General features: G+C 40.2%; 3 protein-coding genes across 4 annotated transcripts; 1 reads left to right on the top strand and 2 right to left on the bottom strand.

Annotated features, from left to right (window-relative positions):
* Nucleotides 1-418: 418 nt before the first annotated feature.
* dnase1l1l (deoxyribonuclease I-like 1-like) lies at nt 419-2,626 on the bottom strand (the record flags this gene model as incomplete). The annotated part of the gene is made up of 8 exons (XM_084068662.1): nt 419-499; nt 730-826; nt 1,415-1,572; nt 1,719-1,831; nt 1,918-2,039; nt 2,118-2,204; nt 2,293-2,381; nt 2,483-2,626. 8 exons carry the CDS (start codon nt 2,624-2,626, stop codon nt 419-421), a joined length of 891 nt encoding a protein of 296 aa, XP_083924788.1.
* A 2,004-nt stretch (nt 2,627-4,630) lies between these two features.
* traf3ip3 (TRAF3 interacting protein 3) lies at nt 4,631-12,251 on the bottom strand. Of its 2 annotated transcripts, XM_084068795.1 has the most exons (15): nt 11,971-12,251; nt 10,883-11,333; nt 10,401-10,554; nt 10,181-10,304; nt 10,049-10,076; nt 9,437-9,466; nt 9,102-9,197; nt 8,279-8,350; nt 7,616-7,756; nt 7,339-7,476; nt 7,119-7,254; nt 6,490-6,623; nt 6,367-6,456; nt 5,888-6,010; nt 4,631-5,014 (listed from the first exon to the last, which is right to left on the bottom strand). In XM_084068795.1, the coding sequence occupies exons 2-15, from the start codon at nt 11,300-11,302 to the stop codon at nt 4,817-4,819; spliced, it is 1,884 nt and encodes a 627-aa protein (XP_083924921.1). In that variant the 5' UTR covers nt 11,303-11,333; nt 11,971-12,251; the 3' UTR covers nt 4,631-4,816. The 2 variants fall into 2 exon arrangements, with proteins under 2 accessions (XP_083924921.1, XP_083924920.1); XM_084068794.1 differs by having other exon boundaries at nt 6,367-6,623; nt 11,971-12,248.
* Nucleotides 12,252-14,109: 1,858 nt separating this feature from the next.
* On the top strand, nt 14,110-21,060 carry atp5pb (ATP synthase peripheral stalk-membrane subunit b). Its single transcript, XM_084069446.1, has 7 exons — nt 14,110-14,248; nt 15,268-15,304; nt 15,603-15,748; nt 16,110-16,273; nt 18,227-18,352; nt 19,225-19,404; nt 20,817-21,060. Exons 1-7 carry the CDS (start codon nt 14,221-14,223, stop codon nt 20,886-20,888), a joined length of 753 nt encoding a protein of 250 aa, XP_083925572.1. The 5' UTR covers nt 14,110-14,220; the 3' UTR covers nt 20,889-21,060.
* Nucleotides 21,061-21,230: the final 170 nt, after the last annotated feature.

A 21,230-nucleotide genomic window follows, 5' to 3' on the forward strand; every position in this document is an offset into this window, starting at 1 on the left:
GATGGAAATACAAAATGTTTTAACAAACATACAAGCAATTGATGAAGCAATTATGATTAGGTTTATAATTATGATGGAAACATCTCAAAAAGCTACATTGTAAATGATCCTTTTTTCTTTTGCACCGTGGAAACATACCTCTGAAAACATTATGAAACTGTGTCAGCTTTGATGTGGTTTTAGATTCAGATGCACAACACAAAAAACCCCAGCATACACCCATTTCCTTCATGCTGAAACAACTGATGTTTATTAGCGTCTGAGATGACAGAGATGAGTTGTTATGTTGAATTAATGTCAACAATCATGATTATGAAAGAACATATGATAAATATTCAAATATTTATCATAAAACACTTAAAAATCCAGTTAAAATCCAATTAAAATAAAATGTCTGGTGTGTTGATAGCTGACTGGTCTACAGCTCATGGCGGAGGAGGTAGCGATGGTTGGGTTTCAGGTCAACTTCTACGGGGAAGTGATCGCTTACCTCCAGAGCCTGAAATCCAGTTAAAGGAAGAAAGTCAGTGTTCATGTTCAAGAGAATAAGAGTTAACTTAGGATGATGATCATCTGCTTTACATGAAAAGAAAAAACCTAATTAAATAACAGAAGAAAAAACATAACTTGTGCAAAAAGTGCAGTATGAAAATTAAGAGAATCGACAAATGCAAAAGTGCAGAAAATGACATTTGCTCTGTAAACGGAGCATATTATGAGCAAGTTCACCTCCTCTTCGGTTAAATGGAAGTTCTCTTTAAAGTTGAAGGGCTGTGCTGAACCTGGGACTATACTGGAGATGATTTCGTGTCCATGGACAACAATCCTGTTAAGGGATGAATATAAGGAAACATGTTTTAAATGCATAGCAACCAAGTAGTTGTGATAATCTTATTACTATAGAGCACCAAAGTCTGACTTAATTCACATATCCTAGCTGTGTCGCGCCCCCCCCCCATTCTGAATTCCCATAGACGTGTTTAATATTGCGTCAAATAAGAACTGTGTTCCAAAAATAAGCAAATGATCCCTGTGGTTTCACTCATATGGATATGAAGCATGAACTGACGGTGAGAAAACGGCAACGCTAATGTTACTTCCGCCGAATTAGTTACATTTTCACCAGAAACAGACTATATCAAATATGAGTGACTGACTATCATAAACGATACAGAGCCACCTCCCTGACAATAGAGACAGTTTGTTTATTTTTGGACCACAATTCTTATATGAGACGATTCCAAGATGACCCAATGTTATTCTCCATAGAGAAATTACTTTACGACCCAGGGGATGAACGAGTGACGTCAGGACTTCTGTACTCTATATGGACCAGTATGTCATTGTGCATCTTGTGAATACTACAATGAATAGAACATTTAATCATTCTGCTCAGTTAGCACCCATCACTGACCTATCATAAGCACAGTGTGTTTTCTGACGAACAGTAGTATCCTGCTCATCTCCAATCAGCCAGCGGAACTTGGGGTCATTCCTCAAGCGGACAGCTCTCCATCCCTTGATGGTGACATAGCTGCAACCAGCATTGAGGTCCCCTAATATGACCACGTTCTAGGTCAGGGAAAGAAGGAAGTTGAAGAACTAACATTTACTCATGTGTTACACCACATTGAATCCGAAACCCATAAAGTTATAAGCTGTGCTGATATGAGGGTATAGATCCAAAACGATAGACGAAATGTTGTGAATCAACTCACGTCTGTTTTCCACTTCTTGTAGATTCCTTTGAAGACAGTGTACAGTTCATCCATCTCTTTCATGGCTTTTTTGGGACAGGTATGCTGACCAATCAGGACAAAATCCTTGACCACTGTAAAAGAGGGACATGTGTAACACATCATGAACAATCTGCTACCCTTTTCCCTAAACACCATAGATTTATGAATGTCTTCTTACAAGTAGTTGGAGAATGAAAACGAACGATGAAAGGCTCTCTGGAGAAAACGTCTGTTTCGTTGGTCCCATCCCCCTCTAGTTTAGGGTACTGATAATGCTCTCTGACCTTCAACACATTGTCTCTGGTGACAAGAAGACATGTAGGTGAGGAGATGAAGGATGTCACGTAAATGCTAATCTTCCTCATTTGGTGTATTTACCTGTAAATATAGACATATTGCTCCTTGTAGGTTTTCCTCCCAAGCCTCTCACTTTCCACGTAGGAATAGGAGTTGGATTTGTCAAACCTGGTGATATGTAGATGTAATTATAGCTGATGATGGAAGTCTACAATCTATATTGTATGAGACAGAGATATTCAACTGTTAGTGTTACCTGTTGAGGTCCTTCACCAGTGTTGGTATGGCTGCTCCTTTGGAGTCTCTGACCTCCTGAATCAGACATAAGTCACACCGAGCGAGGATCTTGGGCAAGAGAAGAAAATTACTTACTGAGTGTGAATGTCATGTTAGATGGTCTAAGTTGTGTTTCGTTGAATTAAAGACAAACAAACAAAAACAAATACCTTTAGTAGAATCCCCATAACCTTCTGATTGTGAACTTTTGCTTCTCCAAAACTCTGAACATTGAAAGCACAGATTTTTAGGGAATGTGCAGTGTTGCACAGACACAGCCCCACTAAACACAGCAGGAGAACTGGAGGCCTCATCTTGCAGCAGGTAATCACACTAAGAGAAAAGGTCGAAGTTTGTCAAGATTCCCATTTTTCATCTTTTTCATCTCCGCCTGTACAGCCATTTGCCATTTCATAAGCTATTTATCATAAAAAATATATATTTACGATGACAGGTTTTCTTTAATAGTTCAGCCTTCACTTTACAGACTCTTACCTTCGCCGCTGGATTTCCAGGTAAACTGACCTCAGACAAGAGAAGATCCATCTCTTGAATGGATTGTGGTCTATTTGGGGAACATACAGGTAAACCTGGGTGAAAGATAGTGGGCAGGGATCAGTGTGGTGAATATGCAGTGTCAGTATTCATTGAGAATGGAGCTTTATCTAGAACAGTTAAAACCACAGAATTCGATGAACAATGGGATCCGTCCCGTTCAGAAGGTTCAGTCAGTGAGGGTTTGAGGGATTGTTCTCCAAGTGTATCTGTGATAAAACAATAGAGGGACTGGTATGACATGTCAATGTCCAATATTTATTAACGTTTGTATGGAATTCACCCATGCAACATTCTTGTCAGTTCACCATACAGAACCAGGGAGGATTCTACCACAAAGTAGTGGTAATCATCAGCGGTGGACAGTAACGTTCATTTACTATATTGTACTTTTTGAGTATTTGAGTATACTAAAAAAAAAGTATACTTTACTTAAGTGTTTGTATTTTGGGATATTCCACTACATTTCAAAGACAAATACTGACTCCACTACATTATGAATACAGTACATTATGAATTAACCACTTAAGCCCCATTTCAAATATAGTGAAAATAGCTGATCTACCAGCTCACAACGTATTGCAAGCTTGTGGATCTGCTATTTTCACTATTTCTGTTTTCTTCAGGAAAATCAAATTTGTTTGTCTGAATTTCAATACAGCAATGCATTGATATGAAAAACAAAACTGTACATGACACACAAAATGTACATTGAATACTTAAGTATTAATAAAAAGCAAGTACTCCAGTACTTTAACTCAAGTACACATTTGACTGAGAAACTTTCACGTGTTGAGTAATATTTATTGTGTGCATCAAAGGTAGAATTTACCCTTGTTATGAAGCAGCGATACTTACCAGCTTTGCAGTCATGGATTGCAAAGTTGCATGGACTGCAATGTCCTGTGATCTTGTGTGATAACATTTGACGTAACCTTTATTTGACCACAGAGGCAGTGATTAAAATAAATTACACTTTTTGTCACCAACACATTTCCTTTGTCTAAAACATACGTGCTTCTCAAAGAGCACCAATGCCAACTTAGACCCCATTGTGTGAGCCAAGTGACTTCACCAGCCAGCCAGTGAAGAATGCAAAGAATAACTACCGTATTGTTGTTATAATTCTTCTGATAATTGTTCTATTTATTTATGTATGTTTATATAATTTTGGACATTTTGATTGACCAACATTTTGAGTTCTCTTTCCATCCATTCAGTTTTTGTTTTTTTTGTTTGTTGTTTGCCATTATTTATCCAGAATAATAATGCTCTGTTTCATCAATGCCCTGCTTCACATGCAAAGGGCTACCCCATGGAAACAGCCCAGTACAACCACAGCTGTCCCCTAAGCTGCGTGCTGCAGAGGTGGAGCAGTTGGGGTTTGGTGCCTTGCTCCAGGGACAGGTGAGCTCATTCACTTCCCTGCCCAGATTGTTCCTGCCTGTCTGGGGATCATAGCACAAACCACAAGCATACTACTCTTAAGCCTAAAGTTAATACTTATTTGTGTGAGGGTGTCATGCACCGAAAATAGCTAATCTACAAGCTCACAATGTGTTGCAGAGTGACACCTTTTCCCCCTTGTAGGTCTGCTATTTTCGGTGTGTGACATCTGCATGCTACTAAAAGTCTGGCATAACATTTCAACCACCACTTCCCCTAATGCAATGGCAATCATGTACCATATCACTATATTGTTTGGATGGCGTTATTGGATGTATCTATTTGTATTTGAACTTGTATGTACTGTATACATAAATAACGCTGTTGAGACATGATCAATGTCACATATTTCTCATGTTTTATTAAGTTACATTTCTAAACAAATTCCAGTCCCAGGTTTCCAAAACTTAAAAACATACAAATAAATACATTGGTCTCACTTTCCACATCAGCAACAAAGGACCACAATGTGAAAAACAACATCCCTGAGAACTAATTTTATTTTATATTGGTCTGAAACATCCTGAGACTTGAGAAAAGTCCATTTCCATTAGATAGTTGTCAATGCGCGTCTGTATGTCTGTGTACATGTCTTCAACTTGATCCCTGAAAGGAGGATGCCACAGCCACAACATGGCAACAGCTATAACCAGAAGCAGAACCAGGAACATGCATAGCCATCTCCAGGATCCACATAGTCCCTACATGGTAAAATGGGGAAAACAATGTTATACACAGTAAAATCTCTGTGTGTGTAATGTAACTAAATGGACCCATACACTAAGGATTTACAATGTACACAAGCATTATCACAGTCCTCATTGCTTTGACCACTTAGCCTAACACTATATTATTGACCCACAGGGTCCCACAGGGGTAACTATTAGGCCCCCTTATTTTTTTCTTCTACACCAAATTATCTTCACAGAAAATAGCCGATCTATAAGCTCACGCACCACAATGCCATGCTGTACGCTTGTAGATCGGCTATTTTCAATGAATGTTCGCCCCCAGAATATGGATGCTGTGGTTAAACCCTACACTTAGGTGCTCAAAGTCCTCCAGGGCACTATACTAGGCCCCCTTCTGTTTTCGCTCTATACACTAAATATCTTCGCAGAAAATAGCCGATCTCACAATGTGTCGCGTTTGCAATGCGTTGTGAGCTCGTAGATCGGCTATGTTTGCCTAATATTCGCCCCCAGAATAGGGACGGTAGGATTCATGTGGAATTACTGCTTGTGTGTTGCCCTGGTTTATGCTGCAGCATAGAGTGTATGACCTTGAATGTGGCAAAGTGCAAAACACACCTTGTTCAAGTGGAACAGAACATGTAATCAGTAGTCATACCTAGTGTTAGACAATGTATGGGAATAGACAATCTTTCAATATGTGCAAGGAGATCTCTTTCTCTCTCTCTCTCTCTCTCTCTCACACACACACACACACACACACACACACACACACACACACACACACACACACACACACACACACACACACACACACACACACACACACACACACACACACACACACACACACACACACACACACACACACACACCACTCACCCTGCTGCTGCTTCTGCGGTGGTGGCTGAGGAGACGAAGCTCCTCTCTGCACTGCGTCAGCCGGGCCTGGGTAGACTGACACTCCTGTTCCATGGCCTCCAACTCTGTCTGCAGCTCTGCACACTGCAACACACACACACACACACACACACACACACACACACACACACACACACACACACACACACACACACACACACACACACACACACACACACACACACACACACACACACACACACACAGACAACTGCATTATTCGCTGCACTATAATTATGTTTGCTGACATTATTTCGGAACTACTTGAATATACATGTAAGAAAACATAATCTGTATGGTATTGGACATTGCTGTCTGTAAGGAAACATAATATGTATGGTATTGGACATTGCTGTCTGTAAGGAAACGTAATCTGTATGGTATTGGACATTGTATATGATTAGCAGTGTGAGTTGGGGGTTGAGTGACATCCTCCTGACCTCTTTCTCCTTCTGCTGGAGTCTGTCTTGAGTATGCCTGAGCTGGTCCTCCACCTGAGAGGCCTCTTTCAGCCTGAACTGTTCGTCCACCTGAGAAGCTTTCAGCCTGAACTGTTCCTCCACCTGAGAGGCCTCTTTCAGCCTGAGCTGTTCCTTCACCTGAGAGGCCTCTTTCAGCCTGAGCTGTTCCTTCACCTGAGAGACCTCTATCAGCCTGAGCTGTTCCTCCATTAAATCCTGGCTCTCTGTGCTGCAGTCTAGGAGAAGGGACAAGTTGGGGTATTATTTTACCCATGCATCCACCATTCTCACACATTTCACCAAGAAAGTAAATAATAATAATATATATATATTTCTGGGCTTTATTGGATAGTACAGTGAAGAGTGACAAGACACGGCACGGAGAAAATGCCGTCGGGCATCGAACCGGCAACTTGCTGTCAGGCTGCATTACACTAGAGCCTATGTAGTATGCACCTTAATTTACCTTGTGTGAAATGTGCTTTACAAATCAAATCTGCTTTACTGTGATGATTAAATAGCAAAAAACAATCTACTACAGTACGTACACCATATTACCACCATATTTATAAATGGACTGTATGACATTAAAGACATCTGAGAGATCAGTCCAAGATAATCTGTTTCTTAGAAGGTCAAGTTGCTATTAAGGTCAAATGACCCAGATCATTGATGAGGTGATTTTAAAATGACCCCAGATCACCTGGGTTTGACCTAGGAGGAACTCTGACCTCTAAGGCTCTCCGTCTCCTCTCTCAGATTGCGGTTGTCGTCCTCTAGCAGGGAGAAGTTGTACCGTAGCTCCTCGTTCTCTTGCTGCAGGGGCCCCACCTCATCTCGCAGTTCTGCCTCTCTGCCCCTGGACAACTGTGCAAGACACGTGTGCACTTTTTAACAACTCGTATTAACATGTACCCTTTTGACCAGTCATATGCTGCTGTATTACTGTACCTCCAGTTGGCCGTGCAGCTGTTGCAGCTGTCCAATGCTGAACTCTTGACTCTTCGTCAAATGAGCATTGCTCTGTTTCAGCTCCTCATACAGGCTCTGCCACCTCACTGACTCAGCCTTGGATGCCTGCAGCGCCTCCTGGTGGGACACATAGGACAATACGCAAATCCCAAGGAGTCACTTGGGTCACTAATCACTATTGAGTCTCACTTTGCATATTCATTTTGAACTGCATACATTTATGTGAAAGTCACAAGTTTATATCAAGAGTCCTAACCTGGAGAATGTCAGCCTTAGTGAGGGCGTCCGCCTTCTCTTGCATTGCCTTCTGCAAGGCAGCCAGAGCCTTCTCCTCATATACCAGCTTCTGCTTCTCCATCTGCATCGCAAGCTTCTTCACTCCATCCTTGGGAAACTTCTGAAGGAGGAGAAGAACAGAACAACACCTTGTTAAATGTGCTCATGCTTGATGGGTTAAAATGCAGCCTTAATTGTTTGTATACAGTCAATGGATGCAGTCCAAAGTAACTGTGTAGAACCAGTCTCAATGGGCTACCACAACACAGAGCGATATGGTTGCTTGTTTTGAGACAGCTGAGTCTGGTTGTGGTTGTAGTAAAGAAGTAAATGAAAATGTATACCTCATCATATGACCGTGTCGCTTGCCAAAAATAACTGGCAACAAAATGTTTGGAGTTTGAAGAAGTGGTAATTACGTTTTCCTTTTTTTCTTCGTTGTACAAAAAAAGTTTCAATGATGCTTTGAGGTAGGTGTGGAGACACTGCTCCTACAGCCTAATTAAATAGCTCTCACTTGTTCCTGTGACAACACTGTTACCCCAAAGAAACATGAATATAGTAGTCTAGAAAGGAGCTGCATGAGCCTCACATTCTGACGGCTCAGTAGCTGTACATTGCGGCTATTCTTACTTTACTTTACCTGTAGGCAGACTTGCAGCTGTGCTTCCAGAGCCTTGATCTTGATTCTCAGCAGGTCCTCATTGCAGCGGGCCTGTGTGGGTTAGAAAGGAAGTGACTGTCACACTGAAAAACCTGCAGAGGAAAACGTAACGCTTGATAAACCGCAATCTGCAAGTGCCTCCACTGTCTGCATCACCCACTGGGCGCCAAGGAAACTTGCAGCATCAGTAACTCTAAAGACAGGTCATGTTTAATGTAACACTATACTCTTCCGAACAATAAATGGCCACGCATAGCTTACAGTAATATAAGGCTATTGGTAACATACCTGGACAGGAAACAGTTTTCACAGATGAGAAAGCATACATTTAATTTAATTTACTCTTGGATCAAGACATTTTACTGTGCAAATGTAATTTCCTGGAAAAAATGTAACATTTTTACCTTTTCCACATCACCAGCACGGTCAGAATAATGGAGACAAAAGAGAAACTATCGAGGACAGTGGGACTTGTGAAGTAGCATAACACCTATATAACATCTGACTCTAGCTTCCTGTGTGTTCGTGTGTGAGAGTTAGAGAGCTTGCACTCTTCCAGCATAGAAAGGGGCAGGAAGCTCTAAACCACATGCTTCAGTTGTCTTCTTAACGCTCAAGTAGACATACAACTACAGTACTTAACTACTTAACAAGAAACTATTGTTTTGTGCAGCACAGTCAAAATACAATCTTATGAATACAGTAATGTGATTCTGCTGTTTGGTAGTTTAAATGACAGGCATATAGATGCTATTTATGAGGAAAGCCAACAAGAGTAATGGAAACAGGAAGAAAGCCTTACTGTCCATATGTTGTTGGAGGAGTTCAAGATGGTGGAAGCTCTGTCCTGGAGGACGGCTAGCTTCTTCTTTAGGGCCTCTTCCCTCCATAAAGCCTCCTGATAGGAACAGGAACAGAGTTATATGCAAGAAACTTAATTGTCAGTCACATGAATCCAAGATCAGTGCTGGAACACACCACTCATCATGGCATGGAATTGTTTTAAAAAGAAATCCATTCCTTCAACAGAAGATGGCTAAGCAGACATTTGACTATATATAATGGTGCAAGTCTTGCCATAGGTTAAACAATATGAACGCAGCAGAAACAAGAATGCATTTGAAATAAGTGGCTTACCTGCAAGTAATCAGTTAGCTGTTGAACATCCTGTTATGGGAGAGATGATGGACAAGTTTGAGAAAGGAAGGCACACAACTCGTATATTCTTATAGTTGAAAACCTGAAGAATCTCTATAAGGATTGCTAAACCAATGGGGGTGGCAGTAGCTCAGGACGTAGAGTGGTAGTTTGGGAAATGGAAGGTTCCGGGTTTGATCCCCTGCTCCCCCTTGCCCTAGGGTAATGTCAAAGTGCCCTTGAGCAAGACACTGAACCATATCTGCTCCCGTTGAACAGGTTGGTGTCTTGCATGGTTTCCACCGCCGTGAATTTCATGCACATTGTAAAGTGCTTTGGATAAAGGTGCAATATAAATGCATCATTTATCATTTGTACAGAGCATTAAAAGTGAACTGTGGGCCTTCCTTTCATAAACGGATTGATTTAGTTTGGCTCAGCACCAAGATAAGGTGATGTGCGTTAGATTGATGCCAAAATAAATGAAGATTAAGTTATGCTATTTGATTATACAAGCCATATAATCATTCTGAATGTTAAAATGCTCAGCTTCATCAAAGTGAATCATGTCAATTTAGTACATTCAATGATATTACTTGAGTTGCAACTCACCGCTTCCTTGACAGTGATAAAGCCAGAGCTGTAAAAGAGAAATACAATTCTTAGTAGCTTTTGTAAAGATGGTGAGCAATGAATATGCAATCAGATATCTAATGACTACGGTTTGATTGCAGTCAAACTCACTCTGTCTGTGCGCTGGCGTCTTGCCTTGTCTTTTTCTTAAGAGTCGTTTTAGTTTGGAGTGAGAATTGTTGAGCGTGAAGAATGTTTTCAGTTTGCATAGATGTTCTGGCGCTTGTCTTTTGGGCTTCATGTGAGAAACAAAAAAGTTAGTATCTATTAAATATCATTCTTCTGACAAATAGTTATGGTGGCAAGCAATGGCAACTGTTAAGACCGTTACCATTAATGATGTTCTGTCTTTTTTCAGGTCCTTTCACCCTTTGCTGGGTTAGTTTCTTTATTGGGGATATGGCAATAATTGTAGCTGCTTCTTGTTTTCTTGTTAAGCTTTTATCTTGTCTTGCTGGTGTAACTGGCTCTGACCACAACAAAGCCTGATGAATGGAAGAAAGAGGAAATGGTCAACAGAATAGTAACAATAGCTTCACTTACAGAGGTATACGAGTGGAATTAATTAAATGCCTATTTTATGTGCAGTATTACGCTTTAAAATCTTGAGTGATTGTGATGTAAAAATGGTCCCATAAGATGTTAGTATAAATAGTTAAACATTAGGCAGGAAAAGTGGATATGTATTTTTTTTTTATTGTCTTCCAGCAGCATGTCTTATAACCAAACATCTCTCCAACTACTCAGTGACAATCAGAGGCCTCAAAATACCACACTCAAAGAATATGGTATTTTAAATAGTCAGGTTCTTACCCATTTACTGTTGCTTGGGTCGTCGTACACTTTGCCATTGCTTTGCGTCAGCTTCACAGGCCGTCCATTAGAGCTGGGGGTCACTTGAATATTTGAATGGAATGTTTTTGACTGAGTCTCTGGACTGTGAGGTTTCATTGAAAATTTCTTTGCAGAGGATTTTGTCTTTGGAGTACGGTAGTGTGCCTTCATACTCTGTGGGTCTGGGCTCACTGATCTCCTCTTTTGAAACTCCAGTTGTCTCTTATATTGTTGCTCATTCTTAATCAGATTTGTGTCAAACTCTCTTGTAGGGCTCCGACATGAAGTCACATTATTGCGTCCTCGAAGGTATTGATGTTTCTCTGCTCTTTTTGCGATTGTTTCATCAAAGTCTTTCACCAGAGAGGACCTAACCATGCTGACATCCTGTGTGTCCATAGTAGCTTTTCCCTGCACCAGTGCCTCAAACCTACAGTGGTAATGTTTCAGAAAAAGGTGTTACCATTATTTATATGGACTGAATATATGCACACAAATTAGTCAGAAACAAATAATTTGCTTGCTGTAAATGACTTAGATAAGTCATAGGTAGTTTAAATGTGAAATGTATTATGACATGCAGTATGATTAGCAGACTCAGCATACATGCAGGGAAAACATGTTGTATACACTTGTTATATAATAATCATATTTAATAGTGAACATATTCAGATTCTAGAAACATTTTTTTCCTTAATGTTTGATCTGTATACATGTGTATTTTCAAAGCATATAGAGTGTTAGTGATCAGAGCATGAGTAGGCAAGTAACAGGTATTTAGCAACGGCTATCAGACTGGTAACAATCTGAGATGTTAAAAGCTGAGTATCGCTCAACAGTTTAAGCAATGTGGCTCTGTTATAGTAATAATATAGTAGAAATAGGAACTCCCATTGTCATTTAAACAATATAGCTATACCAATATACAGAACAAAGTACAAATAGAATCAGGAAAACCTTCACAGATACAAGACAGGCCTGCTCTCATACTTGCTGTAGAGGGAAAGAGTGTAAGATCATGCAAACAATGCAATGCAATTGAGGAGACGTTAAGGAACTTCACTTACCTGCTAAGCCATTTAATTCATTGAGGGAAAGGCTCTAACAAGTGTTTTAAAAATAAATACACAACATGTTTCCTCTGCAAAAATAGTGTGCGGTATAACAGCTTCTCTGTTTCTCATAGAACTGTTTCTGTCAAGCCTTACAGGAAGTGAAGGGAACGTCATATGTTCCTCTATCTCAGCCGCCACGCGTGTTACACTGATGCCATACACGGGTGGGCCCCAAGATTACAGACATACCCTGCCAATTCCTTCTCAATTTGGGACAAAAAAAGTACCACTTGGGACAGTGTTCTAAGCTGTAGACTGTCTCTTTTATGATAGAACCATTTGTTTCTCATTAAAACTGGCTCATGACTTACATCCAACTTAAGTAAAGCATAGTTGTCAGCACATTACTCAGTATGTGTTTTGGCGGCTTCATTGTGTGTGTGTGTGTGTGTGTGTGTGTGTGGGGGGGGGGGGGGGGGGGGGGGCTTACATACAATAATCTAGACAAGGGGTCTTCAACAGGGGGTCCGAGACTCCTAGAGGGGTCCTCAGAGGTACTACAGAGAGGTCGCAAATCTCTGAGTGATAGGAACCTTTTTTTTTTTTACATTAACCACTTGAACGCTAGCATCCCTATTCTGGGGGAAACATTCTCTGCTAGTTTCGGTGAAGAGGGAAAAAAGAGCAGACCAAGTGCAGAGCCAACAGCCAACAGTCAAGTTTACTCAAGTATTAAGGGTTTAAGTGGTTAATTGTCTGAAAATATATATGAAATCTATGAATAAGTTTAATCTGCAACACAATTTTATACAATATGTAGTGGGGGTCCCCGCATGCTTCATCACCTCTCTCAGCTAAGGGGTCCGTGGCCTGGAAAACGTTGAAGGCCCCTGATCTAGACCTTTTCACACTTGACAACACAAACATTCTAAAGTTTATTTCCTGTTACAGTGTTTTTGTGATCAGTTGCTGACAGGAAACAAACCCAAGCTGTTCCCTAGCAACGCAACTGCTGCTGACATTAAATAAACACCTTGAACTAGATATTTGCGTTTAATTGAATGAATGCAGAATAAACGTTTGCACATGAGGACTTGCACTGAGAATATGCTGCTGCACCAGTTGTGGAAAAAGTACGAACATTCTTTAGTAAAATTATCAATACTGCAATGTGGAAATACTGAAGAAGCTCTATAAGGATTGAAACACAATGTAGTAAAAGTCCGGAATTCAAAATTTACTTGAGTAAAAGTACAAAGTATTGGTATCAAAATATAACAAAAGTAGAAAGTACTCATAATGCAGAATGTCCCATTTCACAAGTTTTCAAATGTATAAAATGTATACAAATCTTTTGAAAATAGACGATCTACTGTACAAGCTCACAATGTGTCGCATTGCAGTGCTTTGTGAGCTTGTAGATCGGCTATTTTCAAATGGCCGAAATGTATATACTGTAGGGCTGAAGTGGTTAATGGTAAAAAATGGTAAATGGTGCATTTATATAGCGCTTCTATCCAAAGCGCTTTACATTGATTGTACCATTAACCCATTCACACACACATTCATACACCGATGGCGGAGGAAACCATGCAAGGCACCAACCTGCGCATCGGGAGCAATTAGGGGTTCAGCGCCTTGCTCAAGGACACTTCGACACTAACTCTAGGGGAGTGCCCCAGCCCGGGATCGAACTGGGAACCTTGCGGTTTTCCAGTTCATTCTACCCGGCCACTCTACCCCTGAGCCACTGCCGTCCCGTTAATGTATGTTTTGTAATAATAATCAAAATCTACAAAGTAGATGGACCCTTACGTCCATTTGGTTCCATTTGTACACTCTCAGAGTTAAATTAACACTGATGATGATACTACAGTGTAGATTGGGACCCCCAAGGAATCAAATGGTTGAGTCCCTGGCATATCTTTTCAAATGGGGGTCCCTGGGCTAATATGTGTCAATTTTGGGGTCCTTGACGCAAAAAAGGTTGAAAACCACTGCTTTACACCACTGTTTAATTCAATTCAAAGGAGCTTTATTGGCATTATGATAAGACATACGCTTACATTGCCAAAGCAATCATACACTGCCATCTAGTGGAAGAACAATGTACGAGGCCAACATGCTGTGATCTCGCGTTATTTGCCGTGTATTTCCTGTGTGTTCTTCATCCTCTCTGCAGAAGGGCACGGAAAGGCCAACAGACACAAGGGTGCCCGGTGAATTCGTAGCAAGAACAACTTGGCATTTCATCGTCCAGACATGCTGTCAAGGGTCGTTTTCGTCTCAGGTATGGTTCAATACAGACCGTGGGGTAGCATCTAACATCTCATTTTTTAAATAAAATCTAATTGCAAGGGAGTAAAAGACATAATGTGTATGAAGGGTAAAGTGAAGGCCGCCGCACACATTGAATGGGTGACTTATGTTAGCTAGTAGCTACTGGAACTGTCTGCTCAACTAAGCTACATTTAGCTAGCATGTGTATGCTGTAATGTTCAATTATTGAATGCAGGTATATTAATATATGTTGGTATTTCTCTCTGCGCGTTTATTTTACAACGAGGAGGAGCTGTCTGCTGTCGTTAACTAATAAACTCTAGCTAATAGCTACCAACACTAGCAGCGTGTTGCCAAATTGTGTGTGAGAAATAAGCAACCAGGTCTATGAAAACAAGCCTAAAAGAAGCGACTAGGTACATGAGCACGCCGGACCGGCTATTTGAACATGATCTACAAGTTCACAACGCGCCTCGATGCGACGCGTTGTGAGCTTGATTTTCAATCTGGGAGGAAAGCGAAAATGTATGTTTTTGGAACATTTTAACATACATCTTGTATGGGGGGTCCCTGCTGTTATAAAATATTTTTCCTTGGTTAATTACATATTAAACATATTTTAGAACCACTGGTTTAAACATTAGGGAACAAGCCAAAAATAAGCAACTAACCAATATTTACAAGCAACTTGAAGCCCTTGAAAGCCTTGAAGCCTTTGAAAAATAAGCTCAAAATCGCTTATAATAAGCGGACTTGGCAACACCGACTAGCAGCTAGCTAAGCTACTGTGCATGGCTGCAGATGTCACCTTTCACATCTTGGTTGTCTGAAAGTATCATTGCATGTTTGCCGACATGTTATTGAAGGTTAAGCTTGGATACATGTTTTTATTCAACGTTTCATTTGTGCACATAAGCTGTCAACAACAGATCTTTTAATCAATGGTTACATAATGTTCTGTCTCTTTATAGACCACTTGGGCTATAGTTGACGTTTTGACATTGAATGTGTCAATGTTTTGTTTTTCAGCCAATGCCTTGAAAGGCAGCGGTCATCTTGGAGCTGGGTACGTATCTATTAGCATCATTTTCTGTAATCAATTATTGCATGCTAAGATTGTCTACATGAACAACAATGAAAATGGACATATAAGTAGTTATTATTATTCAACACAAGATGATGTGCCGTTCCCATTTGTAAGTTATTCTAATCTATTCTTTACCTATTGACAGTATTGCAGCTATACCACACACTTCACAACTCTGCTGTCTACTTGTCCCTCTCTCCTTGTAGTATGTGTGTTTACTACCTCTTTAAAGACACAACTTACACAGTTCAATGTATTTTTTGTCCATCTACCATAGCCTGGTCCAGGCATCCCGTTCCCTCCACACAACTTCCCAGAGTCTGGCACCCGTGCCCCCTCTTCCAGAGAAGGGAGGCAAAGTCCGCCATGGAATCATCCCCGAAGAGCTGTTCCAGCTTCTATACCCCAAGACTGGAGTCACAGGTTAGCTGGCTTAGGCCAAATATAGCCATAGGCACTTTCAATACTGTCATGTCTTTCCTACTCTGGCCAGGTTATCGATTCTTCCTAGCAACTTCTGTAAACTTGGGTAGAACTACATCTATTGAATGAACATGGTAAAGCACAACACATTTAATATTGCATGATAATTCTCACTTTGTCAAGTGAGTCTTTAGTATAAGTCCATTCTTCCCTTTTAAGCAATGGGACAACATGTAGGCATTATTATGCTATATTATGTCGATATCCCCTCCATGTTTCTACATTTCACAACTTTACTCCTTTGATGTATGAACAGTGACATTGACTCTTGCCAAAACGTACTTTCATCCCTATTTACCAGGCACTTACATGCTGGGTACCGGTCTCCTCGTGTACATGCTTTCCAAGGAGATCTACGTCATCAACCACGAGACCTTCGCTGCAGCTTCCATAGGTGCTGTCGTTATCTATGGAGTGAAGAAATTTGGCCCCGACGTTGCAGCTTTTGCTGACAAACTGAATGAGGTGGGCTTCTCACTAAGACTATTATTAAATTACGTCTCTGCAAGAGTCTAGCTCTAGCCATCTATGAGAGGGGAGGGAAGACACAAAATGGTCTAACACAAGAGTAACAACTATAATGACCACAATAATAGAAACTATAATAACTAGACCATACCCGGTCGGCGCAGCGCATCCGTGGGGGGATATGCGCACATGATCTGGCAACCCGGGTGCCAGTTCGTCCCATAGCTGGGCAGGCCCGTAACCATGGCGACATTGTTTGACACATAAACGCTAATAAGAAGCTGAGTTTTGATGAAATTGACAAACGGGCTTCACAGTTGCGGTCAGATGGTAATGGTCAAGGGCTGTGTGCAAAATCAGAGCAATTGGTCCAGCCAGTGAGGAGAACCGGGTGTCTTCACTCACGTACCACTACACTCACGTACCACTACAGAGGTTACTAGAATTATTTACTAGAATTATAGTAGGATAGTAGGATAGTGAGAGATGGGGAGAAGGGAGGGAGACGCAAGATGGACAACAATAATGACCAATAACAACAATAGTACAGAACTATAATGACAATCACAATAATGGCCGCTGTAATAACGGTCTGCAGTCCCATTCCATGGAAACCCCTGGTGCTCTGTGAGCCATGTAAAGTTCCCTTCCAGTCTAAGCCTATGACAACCGTAACTGTTATAAGCTTTTGTGTTAACATTTTCTCCAAAGTCATTAAAACATTAGAACATGCAGGAATAATTAAGCATTTGAACCCTATACTTAGTTGAGGGGTCTATATTAGGCCCCTTCCTGTTTTCGCTCTACACTCAATTTCTTCGCTGAATGTTTGCTGCAGAACAGAACATTATGTTTCAAAATAGAAAACATGGAAATCTGCACAACCTATAAGCCTATATAATAGCCTATAAATTCGCTGTTAGAAGATGATTGTCGACCTACTAAGGATTACCCCTGAAGTTAACATCTGAATGCAGTTTCATAGTGCAATAATCCCATATGGAAGACAAGAAAATGTTGGCGAGTTTCTATGGAAGTCCATTGGTCCAAAAGAAAAAAAAAATACCACAATGAAATGAATAAAATCGATAAATAAAAAACACAATGACCTAAATAAAAAATACAATTAAATAAATAAATGCATTTAATTCATTGTGGTATTAATTTAAATTCTGGACCAATAGACTTCCATACGTTTCCCTAGAAATTCTGTCCAATAAACAACTAGCAACCGTTTAACTCATTCACTGCCAGAATTATTTCTGGCCCGTTTGAACACCGCCAAGATTTTTCATTGAAAAAAAAAAGTACTCAGGAGCCGAGATACAGAATTTTTAAGTTTTAAGTTAACAAGGAAGTGGATGGGAGTCTATATCTTCGAAAAATCATATCTCCTTGGTCTTTGGGTCAAAAAAAAAAAAAAAAAAATCTAAAAAAAAAAAAAAAATTTTTTAATTTTTTAAAAAGTCGTTTTAGTCGTTCTTGGCAGGCATGGCTTATGGACAGAAGTCGTTTTAGTCGTTCTAGGCAGTATATGAGTTAAACTGCGTGACAAAATGCAATGGGAACGCAAACCGCACCAAATGAAAACTTTTAACAATGTTGCAACTTCACCCTCGAATCGCAGTCTACCGAACTATAGATGTGAAGCTGCCCTATGTATCTGTAGCACTACTACAGTAGTTAAAAAATGTTTTGTATGGACTCGCACTTAACCTTCTCTATTACTTTGTTAGACTTAACTAACTACCATCAGGATTTTTGACTGGACTCATTTTAATTTGATTATAAACTGTCCAAGTGTATTACTGTTTTCAACCCTTCTGGCAAACTATTATGTTCTCTTCTACTGTATACAATCTGAGTACACATGTGATCAGCTGTCTCATCGTGTGTGTGTGTGTGTGTGTGTGTGTGTGTGTGTGTGTGTGTGTGTGTGTGGCTTTGCAGGAAAAAGTAGCCAAGGCTCAGGAAGTTAAGGACTTGGCCATGGCCAGCCTTGCTCAGGCCATTGAGGATGAGAAGAAGGAGCAGTGGAGAATAGATGGAAGATCAATGCTCTTTGATGCTAAGAGGGTAAGCAGAAATGATAATTTTCCATGGGCGAGGTTGTATTACAAAATAACCTGCAGCGGAGGAAGAAGGCTTAGAACGTGTACTGTGAAAATATGTACTCCTTGCGTTCTTTCGCGTGTAAGTGATTCCCAAAGCAGTTGTTTTCAAAGCCCCACCCCAATTGTTGTAATTAGTTGAGACATGTGGAGGGAGCATTGCGCCTCAAATGCAGGACGTTGAGTTAGCCAAAACGAGCGCTCCTCAAAACAGCTGTTTTGGGAATGAATCGCTTGCATGCAACCTGCGTGCGTAGTCTCATTATTTGTATACAAATAATTGGTCTATACATGGTCTTTTTCAGCAAACAACCTGATTCTTACAAAAAATCCAAAAAGGTAGCACATCCAAAAATGTCAATTAAATGGAGGACAAATTACTCACATTTCCACTTTTTTATTGGCACACCAATAAAGTGAACGCTTATGCGTTTCGGCTATGAGCCTTCCTCAGAGCAGAGAAGGCTCATAGCCGAAACGCGTAAGCGTTCACTTTATTGGTGTGCCAATAAAAAAGTGGAAATGTGAGTAATTTGTCCTCCATTTAATTGACATTTTTGGATGTGCTACCTTTTTGGATTTTTTTTTTAATTCCTTTTTTTTTATATGTATACTGACTTTGGGTCTAGCACTCCACTGAGAAAACCCATTGTTGATGCGCAACCTCTTTTTCTTATTTAACCTGATTCTTACGTTTAGAATTCCACTTCAGATTAGTGCTTATTCAGTGCTACTGCAGCAGCTAGTCACGGAGAAGATTTGATGGAGCAAAGTGATTTCCTTGCAAGAAGGATCACTCAGTTTTTAAGGCTTGCATCCTCTATTTCTCTCTCCTAGAACAACGTGGCGATGCTGCTGGAGACAAACCGCAGAGAGAGGATACATATGGTGAACAATGAGGTGAAGAAGCGCATGGACTACCAGATCGCCCTTCAGCAACTTCACCGCCAGATGGAGCAGGAGCACATGGTTAACTGGGTGGAGAAGAACGTTGTTGGCAGCCTCACCCCCCAGCAGGTCAGTAGTACTGGTCTTCTGTTATCATGTCATCACCTCCCAGTAGGTCGGTACTGGAGGAAAAAACGCTGAAAGCTTCATCTGCTTTGCCTAGTTATTCAGAGCTATAATAGTACATTTCAATATATCTCTTCCAATTTACTCAAGTGGGACACTTTGATCCGCAATTGCATCAGACTGCTGACGGTCATCACATCAGCAGGGGATTCCTCTCAGTAAACAATTTAATGCATTACACTTAGTTCTGGCCATTCATCAATTGACTTTTAAAATAATACAAGATTTGTTGGCATTATATAGTTTGCAGTCCACAAATACCATCGCTTTTGGATCCAATCTCCTGTGTGGAGTTTAGATCACATAGCCCGAGGAGACCGGCGGCTATACTTTCCAGTAACTAAACCAAATTCATACCTGACAAAAACTAAAACAAGACTTCTGAGTTTCTTCTGCTGCTTATTTGACATTAATTCAAACAGGCCTTTTCAGTTAAACACAGATTTAATTAGTAACTTTGATGCTGGTCTCTTGCATGACCCCTGGTCTCTTAAGTTATCACAAGCCTCCAGGTGGCTGGAAAATAAAGAAAAACTCACACAGAGGAACATAATACACTAATACACGCAGGTGAGATTAAAAACTCCAAGGAGTTAATAAACACTGTCTTCAAGACATCTCTCATTATCACTCCCTTGGTCATTATCAGTTCACTTTAACAAACAGTGTAAAATAAAATGTATTAATTACATTTTCATAATACAGGAGTGGTTTAGCTTTCTGCTGTAGTGTTAAATGAACATTTAACTCGCCACTAGAGGTAGCCACTGACTCCTAGATGGTCTGGTTGATTAGACTCTAAAGCAAAGGCTCCCAATCTTGTGCCATGGAGAACAAAGTAAGTGGGATATTGTTCCAGCAACTCATCTCAAGGTTTCATAATTGGTCCCCAATTAACCCATGTATATCGTCGCTGTCAGCCGGAAACCTTCTATGTACAAAACTGTTACTTTTCAAGAAATGGAAAAAATAATCTAAGTTCCAATGGATCAATGTAGTTATTAAGTCACAAGCTTATATTATAATATAAGCATGATATTTATAAAACCCACCCACACATAGCAAAAATATCCGGTCTACAAGTTCACAACTTTGTGAGTGTTAAGGTCTGCTATTTCTGCCAATCTTATATGATGAAGTAAGGCATTATTTACAAAAAGAAAAAGTTGAAACATGGAGATAAAAGGTTTCGACCCAACAGCAAGGATATGAGTTATTAAAAAATACTGGAAATAACTCAAAAACCTGATTTTGGTTTTGTGTGAAATGTGTTTTATTTTCTTCCCTTATATTAAAATGGACTTCCAGATGTCACACTCGTATGACTGTGTTTTGTGTCCCCTGTGTTCTTTCAGGAGAAGGAGAGCATTGCCAAGTGCATCACAGACCTGAAAGCCCTGGCTAAGGTCAAGGCTGCTACAGCCTAAACTGTCAAGTCTTCAGAGAAGACCTTCCTGACTCGTACTGCGACAAGACTTCCCCTTTTTTCTTTATAAAATAAACTATTTCCTCATAAAGATGGTCTCTGTCAATACTATGAGTGTGTACATAATATACACGTCAGTCCATAGTAAAATAAATGGTTCTTCATTAACCCTCTTTGTTTGTATTTTCAGTATTTTTGTATGTCTGTGTGAACTGAGCTGATCAAGCTCTCATATTTGGATTATACAGCATATATAAGGAGTGTATCATCACGTCACCGAACTACAAAAGACATTGACGTGTATATATAATTGCATAAGGGCACTTAAAACATGGTGTGTCAG

The sequence above is a fragment of the Gymnoscopelus microlampas genome, assembly GCF_963454915.1.
Source record: "Gymnoscopelus microlampas genome assembly, chromosome: 10".
NCBI lineage: Eukaryota > Metazoa > Chordata > Actinopteri > Myctophiformes > Myctophidae > Gymnoscopelus > Gymnoscopelus microlampas.

Bases quoted from the DNA above. Each gene is read 5' to 3' on its own strand.
- atp5pb (XM_084069446.1), top strand. From the start codon at position 14,221: ATGCTGTCAAGGGTCGTTTTCGTCTCAG. The intron at 15,305-15,602 runs GTACGTATCTAT...CATCTACCATAG, and splicing joins AGCGGTCATCTTGGAGCTGG to CCTGGTCCAGGCATCCCGTT. The intron at 18,353-19,224 runs GTAAGCAGAAAT...TCTCTCTCCTAG, and splicing joins TGCTCTTTGATGCTAAGAGG to AACAACGTGGCGATGCTGCT.
- traf3ip3 (XM_084068794.1), bottom strand. From the start codon at position 11,302: ATGGACACACAGGATGTCAGCATGGTTAGGTCCTCTCTGGTGAAAGAC. The intron at 10,305-10,400 runs GTAACGGTCTTA...TCTCACATGAAG, and splicing joins AAGACAGAACATCATTAATG to CCCAAAAGACAAGCGCCAGA. The intron at 6,011-6,366 runs GTCAGGAGGATG...TGTGTGTTGCAG, and splicing joins TCCAGCAGAAGGAGAAAGAG to TGTGCAGAGCTGCAGACAGA.